Source organism: Phaethon lepturus, unplaced genomic scaffold (assembly GCF_000687285.1).
Source record: "Phaethon lepturus isolate BGI_N335 unplaced genomic scaffold, ASM68728v1 scaffold14506, whole genome shotgun sequence".
In the NCBI taxonomy this organism is placed as follows: domain Eukaryota; kingdom Metazoa; phylum Chordata; class Aves; order Phaethontiformes; family Phaethontidae; genus Phaethon; species Phaethon lepturus.
The window spans coordinates 47,822-60,099 of NW_010545683.1; the positions used below are offsets into that span (position 1 = coordinate 47,822).

General features: G+C 42.6%; 1 protein-coding gene across 1 annotated transcript in view; it reads left to right on the forward strand.

Moving 5' to 3' along the window:
* LOC104622299 (dynein heavy chain 9, axonemal-like) overlaps positions 1-11,586 on the forward strand; it is a gene marked incomplete at both ends in the record, with an annotated part of 57,463 nt that extends 45,877 nt beyond the window's left edge. Inside the window, 3 exons of the mRNA XM_010289037.1 lie at positions 3,414-3,607; positions 7,684-7,832; positions 11,459-11,586. Of these exons, the coding sequence (XP_010287339.1) occupies positions 3,414-3,607; positions 7,684-7,832; positions 11,459-11,586 (471 nt within the window). The remainder of the gene's footprint in view (positions 1-3,413; positions 3,608-7,683; positions 7,833-11,458) is intronic.
* Positions 11,587-12,278: the final 692 nt, after the last annotated feature.

Below are 12,278 nucleotides of genomic sequence, written 5' to 3' on the forward strand. Positions count from 1 at the left end.
TGATATATTATTGTTGGTCTAAGTTTCTTGGAAAATTTCACAGCAGAGGTATTGAAAAGCAATTAATATTCACAGAAAGATTACTGATTGAGATAGCTTTCATTGCACTGGCTTTTAAATAGCAGCATCTCTTATTAATACCATCACTCGTAATAAATGCAATTAAAATTGTTGACTAATTAAAATTTTAGTGTTAAATTTATATAATACAGACTTTACACTTGCAATTAGAGCTTTCTTGATTCTGCAGCATGTTGTTCAGGGAGAAAGAGACTATGATCACTGATTACATGTCTGTCATTTAGTAAGAAGAAAGAAATTTTTCAGTGTCTCCCTGGTTAGCATTACCAAGAGACTTCTCAAAGCAGCAGCAGACAAAGTTCTGAAGTGGTATTTTAAGTAAGTCACTTCAAAAGTCAACAGTGTTAAAATGTTTTATATAAGCACTTGCACTGATGAATCCACGGAGTTCAACATTTGCCATTGTATTGTGTTCGGCTAGGAGAGGTGCATCAAATATATTTATTGCTGCAAGGACAAGGTTTTGGCAGATCGGAATACATGGCATTGTTCCTGTGAAGTTCAGTTTCTCATGTTCTGTGCTCCGGTTTCTACTTTTCCGCAGAAAGTGGGATACGGCCTGATTTTGGAGCAAGTACTTCTATCGCTGACATATCTCTGTCTTAGTGCTAATCCATACATGGAAACAGCATCTGTTGAATCACTACTTTGCTCACACTCTTCTTCGTGAAATTCTCAAGATCCCTGGGATTCTGGCACGGAGATGGTCAATGCCAAACTGAGTCAGTCCATGCTGTAGCCATCAAGTGGCACTGCCAGCACTCTGCTCTTGCCTGTGTCTTTTGTGGAGATACTGATGAAATCATGACTTTGGGCAAGGTTTGATTTATTGGAGGAGCATTTATAGTAATATCTACAAGTACTTCTCTGCCTGTAGCTCTAATTTCTGGTCCTGGAGCACATGACCTGTGAGGAAAGGTGGAAGGATTTGTCCAGCTACGAGTTAATAGAGCCAAACTCTCCTTGTTATTGGCAGTGAATGTAATAAGGATCAACCGTTACAAATCGCAGGTAGGGAGGTTCAACTTGTATGTAATTAAAAAAAAATCTTCTTTGCCAGGAGAATAGTGCAGTTCTACAACAGGGCACCCAGAGGGGTTGAGAGAGCTTCATTTTAGACATCAGCATTTTGATAGACAAAGCCATGGCTGACCTGATCCAGTGCTGCCTGTCGTCCTAGTCTGAGCACAAGGTTGCACTAGACACCTCCGGAGGTTTCATTCTAACCATAGCTTTTGTGATGCTGTGAGTGTGTATTCAATAAATGTCCTGGGTCAATGGCACCCACTGGGAACAGCTTTACAATGTCTTTGTCACCTACAGGCGTTCCCACTGCACTCTCAATTCCATTTCTGACTCCTTTCTTCCCCTAGTTTGCTCTCTGTGTGGAAGTATGGCTTCTAACTAAATTCAGTCTATTAGAAAGACTGAAGTTTTATACTGCTCTTGTCTTCTCATTGGGAAGCCTTTCCAGAGGAAAACATGGCTTTCCTGCAGTTTTTAGAGCAGAGTGACCTTCAGCGTCTTCGGCCTCGTTTGCAATAATGTCTTATCCAGGGCAATCAATCTCTCAGCCCTTCCGTCAGGGCATTTGCGTGACTTTCAAAGCCCTTTGGCAAGTGTGTTTTTTCTCAGTTGATGTGAACAAGGTGTGACATCAGCATTTTTCAAGAAGCTTTCTCACTTTTTTCCACTTACTTTCCGTAGTGGAGCTGTATGCGATGTGAGCTGGAGCATTACTGGTGCGGGACACCTCTGCCCATCAAGAAGCTTCCTCTTCGCTCTGAGTGTGTCTATAGAAAATAGCTCATTCACTGTCTTTTAGACTTCACTTGTCTTTTCCACTTCGTGTTCAAGTGCTTACAGCTTCAGATTATGCAAAATGCTCTGAAGATGTTTGTTTCAGTGACAATTTTGCTTGAAATCCAGAAGAATCTTACAAGATGTGCAATACATTTTGCTACCACTTGTATGAAAGAAAATTTGGATTCTTTACTTCTCTGCATAACATTTATAGTTGCCACTTTCCAGCCAAAAAAATCTAGCTATATTTTCATTGTAATTATAATTTATTTACTACCTTGCTCAACTGTACTTTAGGGCATTCTTCAGCTACCTGTTTCTACTACAGACCTGCACCAACAAGTTGATCTTTGTGTGCATTTGGCAAGTGTAAATCGGAGTGATTTGATTTTCACATTGGCCCAGGATGTTATGCATGTTTGTACAAAGGAAGCACCCACCCATGTACAGTTTGCACTATGTTTATTGAGATTTGTGGCTCCATGGTCACCACGACTGTGTGGTGACGTCTCAGTGCTGTGGTTTCACAGAGTGTGTGCACCAGATTGTGCAGACAGAGAGGTGTATGCGCAGGGGAACAGGGAGAGAAAAACAACTGCATGTGTATAGAGATGAAGAGAATAAATATTCCAACTGTGAAATTACTGTAAAAAGCAGTTTTGGTGAGCATGGTAAGCCTGAGTTTAGCTTTGGATCCTGCATGCCCCGGATACAAAAGCACATTTTTCCATCAGTCGTTGTGATTTTTGCTGCACAATTCGCTTTGCGTCTGTTGAAGCAGTACGGAGACTGATTGCAGACTTGCAGCTAACAGGAATGCCAGCGATGTGCTCTTCTGTCAGATGCGGGCTCAGAATTTCCAGCTCTCGTCCAAATCAGACATTTCTGGGATAGCTGATAGTAGCAAGTGTCTGGCACCTGAGATTTCTGCGTTCTGGTTTCAGAACAGGAGCGCAGATTTCCTCTCGCTTTGGGTTATGGAGAACAGCATTGTGGATGATGCCAAATTCTTTTGTCTTTTCCTGTATTATCACTTCCGAACTCCCTTGTCACCGTGACCGTGCTGCAGGGGAAAAGGCCGGGATGCCGTGTGTGGCTTCCCTGGCTGGGGAAGGGCGTTGCAGTGGTGTGGGTGACACCATCGGGGAAGGTGTGTTAGGTGCAGCACGATTTTAGAGCTGACATTCTGTGGGCAGCCTTGAGACATGTTCCAGTTCAGAAGATGCACATGGCAAAAAACTCAGGGCATGTACCTTCCACAGGTAGGAAACTGTTCTCAGCTGTATTTTCCTGTGGCCTTGCAAATGGCTCGTGTTGGTTCCTGCTCCTGTGGGTGCGCTGACAACAAAATTGGGAAAAAGAGAAGGGACTAAGTCTGATCCTGGTGGGTTTCTGGCTGTAGTTCCCAGGCTCCAGCTATGAACCTCCTGGTGGAGCAAAACATGAGGAGTCAGTAATGGTTGCAAAATGGTTCGAAGGCATGTAGGATTGTTCCTGCAAGGATTGAAGACCTTCCTTGTTTTTTCCAGGCTCTCTCATCCATGGAGGAATTCAGAAACCTGGATCGGGACATTGAGGGGTCTGCAAAACGGTGGAAGAAATTTGTTGAATCTGAGTGTCCTGAAAAGGAGAAATTCCCCCAGGAATGGAAGAACAAGTCAGCTCTGCAGCGCCTGTGCATAATGAGAGCCGTCCGCCCCGATCGCATGACCTACGCTGTCAGGTAGCGGCACTTCTTCACAGCTCTGTATTGCTCTGGCTTAGCAGGCAGCTTTGGGTGTGTGTTTGCTAGGGAACAGGAGTAATTAAGGAATATGCTTTGATTTATTTATTATAGAATATGAGTTCTGCAAAATGGTTTCCTGCAAAGGAGACTGATGAATGAGTCATCTCTGAATTCTGCAAGACAGTCAACACATTTAATTTAACTGGACCTTCTTGCTTAGCGAGATCTAATCCCAATATCAGCAATAGTGGTGGAAGCGGTGTAACTAACACCGGGTTATGTATAACCCAGTGTTCCTGGGTGAGGAACAGACATGCCAAGTCAGAAAAGAGCATCATCATACGGGTGTTGCACATCTGCTAGAGTCTTTTAATGATCAATACAACTTCTAGAGCTCATTAAGGTTGATATTAGTTACTAGAACTTTTACAGCTGTTCCTTAGGCATAAGAATAAAGCGTAGAAGTGAAGAGAAGTCTTACAGAGGTTTAATCTTCTTTTTTTTTTCCTGCAAAATGAAAAATTTATGTGATGCTGCTAGTTCTGAAAGTTGTAGTTGTAAATTATGTAGTGATGGTAACTAGGCAAATCTAAACTTTATGAAGGTATGCAAAAGCAATACGCTTGTTCCACGAGAAACTAAAGATCTTTCACTCCATTAGGACTTGTTTTTTCCTCTCTGTCCTAGTAGTCTGTGATCTGACATTTCTGCAATACCTCTCATGCCACTGCCTCTCAAATAGTTTAGATTGTTCCACCATCTGGCATGTGCATGTATATGGGTGTGTGTAGCAGATTGTATTACTCAGCGTATGAAATAGATTTCTGTTTGTGCTTTAAAATTCACAGAAAAATGCAGAAAAGACTGAGTGAAGTTTCACTATGGTCAATGTTGCTATGTTTTATTAAATTAAATACTATAATTTATCATAATTATACCATTCTAAACCATCTTCTTTTACATTTGTTACTTTTTTAGGGCTGGATTCTCCATGTGTTCTCTCAGCTGAAAAGATTGTTTTTCTTTTTGTTATTTAGTTTGAGTAAAACAAGCTCTTGTCTTTCTGAGCTTTTAAGTACATATTTCATTTAAACAAGTTTAATTCATTGCTTTCAATCAAAATGGCAGTATTCACATAGATAAAATATAACTAGAACATAAAGTTTCAATTCCTCAATTCTTTTCATATTTCTCTTTCATGAAAATGCAAGGGAATCCAAGTTCAAAAGCTTGGCTGGGTATTTTTAGGGTCTGGGCATGTCAAGCTTTTCTGTTTGCACAAGAGTATTTAAATGTTTTTTTGTTTTGTTTCTTATCTAGAAGTAGGTTAGAATGTAAACATGTGCAAATGATAACAGTTCACAGTGCCTTACCCAAGACTTTGTTTGTAGATGTTTGTGACTAAGATTCTTCTTGAAATCCAGGATAGCCAGAAACTAGGCCAAAAAGCCTTAAGAAGAGCTTTTGTTTAGGGAAATCTCATAGCAAATGTGAAATAACTAGTGGTAAAAATGACAGTCAAAATGGCTTTGACTTCCTGGTTCATCCTTGATAGTATCATACTCCTCAAATATAGCTACCATGCAGAAGGCTAGTGGTCATCTGGTGTCTTGCTTTCCTAAGCACCTTCAAAACTATGTTTCTTCTGTGACCCTTCAAAAAGTAGGGGACCTTGTACAGCACTGGGGAGCTGCATACTCTGACCATGAGAACTTCAGCCTCAACATCCCTAGTGTAGCCAGTAGCATTTCAAGATCACGTTCATCTTAAAAAATTCATCGAGTTTTGGGTATCTGCAGTGTCATTGAATTCCATAAGTTGTTTTCCAGTTCTCAACTTGCATTTTATCTCTTCCTTCTATATAGCAGTTAAATCTGCTAACATTAAGTACCTTACTGATGATCAATGGACATCACTACAAGCATAGTCCTAACCTTCCTGTCTGAGAGTCTTGACAAGTACCTGAGTGCATAAATGCAGGAGTCAAGGAGTAGACAGGTAGCCTACCCATAGGTGACTAAGAGTATTTTAGATGCCCTGGAATATCCCTATCCCATCTCCAGCTACTGTTCAGAAAGGTGTAAGAGTCTGTATGTCCCATGTCATATACACCACCTCCATGAAGACAGTCTAGGAAGCCCTTTAGTATCTAAAATGACATGGATACCATCCTCCCTCCACCCCTGTATAGGCTTCTTGCATTTCCTTGTCTTGGAAGCTAGGTTTTTCAGCCCCTCTTCATAGCAGATCCCTGGGGATATTTACACAGGCTGTTTTATTGCCTAGACCTAAGGAGCTGTCAGGAGAAATCACTTTTACCATGATTCACTCCTTAGAGCTTAGGTGAGGGCAGTGCTCCATTGTCCACCACCGAGAATCATAATTTCCTCAAGAGGGATTTTCCAGTGTAAATGCCTATTTCATCCTTCAATCTTATTGAAGAACATCAGCAAGCAGCTTGTTGCAACACCTTGTGCTCCCATGCTTCCACATCCATGATGAAGTCAGATCAGTCCAGCAGCCACTGGCAAGGTGTAACATGGTCATGGTGAAGTCCTTACAAAAGCACTGGTACTTCTGCCTTGAGGAAAAGGAAATACCTTTGAAACTATGCGGAAGGACTAAGGACTCTCGTACCTGGCACCTCCAGCCACGATTATGATACTTATATGAACTCTTCAGATAAAGGATCTTAGGCAACTGTGGCTTCATATAATCCAGAAAAGCTGCAAGCCAGCCATTTGTCTCACAAGGCATTTTTGCTTTTTGTTCTGGCACCTTTCCTCAGATCCTACTGCTTGTACTGTGAAGCACTCCTATGATCACCTTATTTGAAAGACACCAAGTGTAGGCACTTTTCCAATCCTGTCTCTGAGGACACACATTCCTTTCCTGCATGTGCGGTCCATTTCAAAGTCTCCAAGTCACGTTAGTTGTGTTTGTGAATCTCCAAGGCATTATTTAATAGAGATTAGACTTGATGGAAAACAAGAATCTTGTGACCTTGTATCTGACAGACTTTTTAAAATTTTGTGGACTGAAGCTTTCCGTTAGGTCTTTAGCAAAACTTGACTCAGAACAGAAAAATCTACTTGAAAGAAGCACCAAACAAAGCGGAAGGTTTTTCTTTTGCAGTCCCTTAGGCGTTTCTATTCCACCTGCCTTTCACTAGTCCTTGGAGGAGACTCTCCGCTCTCTTAGAAGGAATTTGGCTGCCTTATTCTGGTATCATCTACCAGGTGAAAACGGGCCAATGTTTTTCTTCCCCGTGGTACTGAGGTTTTCAGAAGGCCTGAGTCATGCATCTATGCTAGAAGAGCAACTGCTCATGCGTGGGGTTTGAATACAATATTCCTACCTTTGAATCAATGGTCACTGTATCCTTGTTTTCTAAAACAGTGATTTTGGTGAGCTCACCCTGGGGAAATTCAGCCTGGATGTTCCCTGTGCGCTGTATTCGGGCAGATGCTGTGCAGCTGAATTTTTTCCTGTTCACTCAGTTGTATTTTTCCTTGTGACTCTCATGCAGAGGCTAAGCTACACACGCTAGATATTCTTAAAGCTCTTTTCTTTTATCTTTCCAGAACAAAGTAATTTTGTAAATCATCTGGACTTTTTGCAACTTTTGGTGATAAATCTAAATGAATACTCTTTCCTCACAAAGGCTGTATGGATTACAAAGTACACGGCAGTTTTCTGTACATTAACTTAACTATGTCTTCTCTCCCGAGATACCTTTGTCAAAATCAAGCCCCTACTTGTAATGAACTTCTGAATACAGCATGGGACTGGTAGGTCCCACTGTTTTCCCTTCTCACTTCCTTTCGTTTGCCAGATATTGGTGTTCCATGTGTCATTTTACCCCTGTAAAAAGTGCCAAACATTGCTACTGAATGATAGCTCCTGAAGCCCAGCCTGCAGATCTTCTCTACAATTATTTCATGCCCATTTTTTTTGTTAAGTTTATAATTTGCTTGAATCAGCAAAATGAAAACTAATTAATTGATTATTTGAAGGGAAATCTGTCTTTTCTGTACAATAGTAGACTGGCAAAACATTTTTCTTTCTGGCAGAGATTTTGTAGAAGAAAAGCTTGGCAGTAAATATGTGGTAGGGAGATCCCTGGATTTTGCAACAACCTTTGAGGAATCAGGACCTGCAACCCCAGTGTTTTTTATCCTGTCCCCAGGAGTCGACCCATTGAAGGATGTGGAGAAACAAGGTAAATAAATCATGTCCCTAGGCATACCATAGCATTGCTTTTTATCTTCTGCATAATTATCTTGGAATGACATTCTTGTTCTGTTTTTTTTCCTCATCTCTTTGTAGATAATGGAGTAATCTGTTAAAAATAGATAATTGTGAGAGGATGTGATTGTTTCTTTTCTTTTTTTTCTTTTTTTTTCTTAAAGGTTTTTGGATTTTCATCTAAAGTTTAAATTAAATTTGCTTCTTTCCTGCATTGCCTAGATTCCCAGCGCAGTTCACACTGCAATGATTTCTGAGTTGGTCTTGTACACAACCTATAATTTATGTCAGAGATATCTAACATGCTGTCAGATAGCTAAAAATAAGCAGTAGCTCCCTATAATATTCTGTTGGTTAGCGGCAGATTTTCCAGTTTTTAATCCCATCTTTCCTGAGTTGGTTTTGGTGCGGATGGTCAGATGTAGTGCTTTCAGCTGGCTTCAAAGCAAAGGGGTTTCTCTAAGGTGCCTTGTTTGAGAAGGCGGTGATTTCTGTTCTGCACTGACTGCTATAGTCAGTGCCTGTGCTCTAAAGGTGCCAATGTGCAGAATTTGCTCTGGGTCTCGGCTCCACTGTGGAAGAATTACTATTTTCAGCCTGAGCATGGCAATTACAGTAGGTCTGGAAATGGGGTTACTGCTGACTGTCGAACACAGGTCACTGCAATCACTTCTTTTGAGATGGTTACAACAGAGGGGCTCCATCCCCTGGAGTAGACGGGTCAGATGCCTCTGGGTATGGTGTTAGGGCTGCTCCGGTTTGCTGTCTGCTCATCAGATGTCTTTTCTTTTTCTCCAGCAATGTACTACACATATCTCCAAGACCATGACTTGTGGTCAAGCTCCGATGCTCCTGGAAGCGGGGAGTGTAGTGTATTTAAATGGTTTGAAATAGACTAGACTAGATTAGACTAGAATAATTCAGTTGGAAGAAGCCTACAACAATCATCTAGTCCAACGGCCTGACCACTTTGGGGTTGACCAAAAGTTAAAGCATGCTATTAAAGTCATTGTCTAAATGCCTTTGAAACACTGACAGGCACGTAATTTGTAATACCACAGTAGAGCTGCTGGCTGGTTTTTAGCAGGCATGTCTCCAGACTAAACATTAGCAAGGCTGGCAGCCCCAGGAGAGAAACCAGTAACACTGAACTAAGCCATCATCCAGGTGAGCGGTGGAAGCATGCTGACCTGTGGATTTCTTTTCCTCTCTATGATGAACCTTCTGGGACACCCCAAAATAACGTTTGAGTCACTCTTCACCCGCATTCCCACAAGCAGCCTCCAGAGATGTTAAAGCCCCGAGCAGCCTGAGCCACAGACCAGGTGCAGGTCTCAGTCGTGGAGAGTCCCTGGACTCTGCATTGTGTTCCGAGCTCTTTCTGCCCTGACATCAGGTCTCATTACTGTGAATTGAACGGGACTCCCCTGAGGAAGGTCTTATCATGTGCCTGGCTTCCCTTTGGAGCCACGTCAATGATCCTGTCTCTCACTGTGTTGTTTTCCTGAATGGGAAATGAAGCACTAAAATCCAACCATTAATGTTTTAATTGGAATGATAAAGATGTGTGTGGCTGAGCACCTGGGGTTAGTCAGACAGAAAAGTTACAGCAAGTAAAAGTGAAAAAAATCTAATGAAATAAAAACATTGCTTCAGTGCAGCTGCACTGGCCTTAAAGCCTGCCTTGCTGGGGTTTGGATCAGATTCATTATTCAATATTTTCTCTACCCTTCCACCGGCTTTTATTAAAGTGCAAGTCTGGCTAGATAATTCTTGTGAATGAAAGATATTTTCTTCCACACGCTGCCCACTCATGGGACCTTTCCTTGGTGACATGGGGAGGACCCTGCAGCAAATGCTGTTGGGCTCGGAAAGGTCCCCCCCTCGCTGCCAAGGGCAGCCTGCCTGCACTGTGCCCTCTCCTCTCCGAGTCAGCAAGGAGGGAGACTGGCATCGCCTTCGGTAAGGCAGCAAGCGCAGACTCACTGTGTGTCCCTCTGCAGTCCTGTTCCTACCTGTGAAGCAGAAATAACAACTGATATTAATTTTATTATTAATCATCTGGTTTGGGGTAGTGCCCTGCCTTCTGTAAGTTTGCCCCATCCATTCTTGAGAGGGTGGGGTCTTGAAGGCAGAGGAGGAGATTAGCAGCTCTTAAAGTTGGCAGCCGCCAGAGATGGTGAGAAAGAACACTGGAAACTCTCAAATGGTGAGAAAGAAAACTGGAAACTCTTAAATATGGAGAGAGCTGCATCTCAGAGGGCTGCTGTAGTAAGGCAGAGAGCTCAAGCAACTGGAAGAGTTTGGATGTTTGTTTTACTTATGGCCATCTGTTTCCAATATTGTACCAAAAGCTGAATCCTAAGTCTTGCAAGACAAATCTTTTCCTCATTTGACTGTAAAACTTGCCTGCTTTTATCAAAAACCAGGAATTAAGGGTGCGCCTTCTGGATGAAGGCAAATCTGCATGCAGAGATTATTGTAGGCAATCCCAAGAGATCAGCACGTGAGGACATGTGTACTGACTCCCCAGCTGAGCCGAATGTGTCCTGCTGTGATGCGTGGAGCCGGCCTGGATGTTTGTCAGGCTGCTTCCCTCCAGCCACACAAACTGGTGCTCATCTGCTGAGGAGCACACAGCAGAGAGACCTTGCTCCAGGCAGTTGCTTCTCCTGTGGGATGAGGAGCAATTGGTGTCCTCTGTCTTTGAATGACAGCTAGATTCAGAAAACAAAACAGGAGATCTTCGGCCATGATCACTTAAAGGATCTGAGGCACTGGGATGCTACGGAAAAACCAGGGGTTTCCGAAAGGGTATCACAGACTAAATGAAAAAACACTAAATAGCTGCCATCCGTCCTCCAGAGCAGGACAGTAAATGACAAGGGGTTTGGGGTTCCCACCCTGCACCATGCAGAAGGGGATGTAGAAGGGACTGTAGGAGATGGTCTGCAGTGACCCCTGGAGCACCCGTTCCCATGGGCTCTGCTGCAGCCCACTGACCATGGGCCTTCCCACAAGCATTGTGGTGCACCCAGGGGTATCTCCACACCTGCTGAAGCCCATGATGATCCATGAGAAATCTGGAGGGCTGACTGATCTCTAGCTCCAAGAAACCTGGGAGATCTTGGTCAAGGCCACAGGAAGCTCACACAGATTTCATTTCAGCTGTCTTAAATCTGAATGGGTTCCTAACTTTACTGCTGGTTCTAGCATGGTGCATTTCGCCACCGAATGATGTCTTGTTCAAAGCCTATTTAATCAGCAGGAAATGATTTTAATTTCCTATCGTTGTAAAATATGTTTTTACACAAGATTGCAGGGGAATAATGTTCTTTAAACAAGAGGAGCTTTGTAATAATGTACCTTTGTGTTGATGCCATTCTGTAATTAAAAGTAGTTTGCAAGAAGCTACTGCTGTTTTCAGTGCTTTGGCAAGGAGTGTGTGAGAGACAAGATAACTATTATAAGAAGTGCGATAAGTCTTCTGTGAGGGTTTTTGATAAGGCTGAACTCTGCCTCGCTGCTGCCGCCTGAGCTCAGCTGTGCTGCGTGCCTTTCTGGGTAAAAGTGCTGAACATAGCTCTTTTTTTCTTTTAGGGAAGAAACTCGGTTATACATTTAACAACAGGAATTTCCACAATGTTTCCCTTGGACAAGGTCAAGAGGTAGTTGCTGAACAAGCTCTAGATCTGGCTGCGAAGGAGGGTCACTGGGTCATCCTCCAGGTACGGTGTCTTTGGGAACAGTCCTGTCGTTCCCTCGGGTTACCTGGTGCCAATCACCTTAGCGAGGGCTGTCTATCATTCTTATCTGGTGTGAGATGGGACAAGGTGTCATCTGTGTGTCCAAACCAGCCACCTTCTAACTGTTTCTTGCTGCTGTCTATTGCTTTTATCGGGCATTGTTGTTTTGGTTTTTTTGCTCTTTGAGCCTTTTGTAGGGTGTGTAGTTGTAGGGAGTCCTCTGAGGGAAGGTTGTGCTACATTTTCCCATGCTTTTATTTGCTTCATGAATAAATAAAGAGCTTTGTTCTTAAGAGCTGTTAGACTAGTTCTCTTACTACCCTTCAAAACTTAGCATGTATTTAAATGAGCAATGGGAACAAGCACACCACTGTAGGAAAGGCAGAGGCTATCTGTAGTGGTACCAATTCCTTTATGCATTCCAAAACAGGAAAGTGTTTCAAGCTCTTATCAATAACTTGGCAAAATGTTTCAGAGCCTTTTGGGGTGCAAAGGGAGCTCTGTCAAGTGCTCCCTGGAGACACGTAGTGAGTGCTTGGATTTGCTAATGTGCGGAGTCAGTGATGCCAGCTCTCATTACAGGTCTTGGGAACACCTCTGATTTCCCCGATGTGGATTTTATAAATGTTTATTATCACTGAATGGTTGGATATTAATTATTATTACATTATATA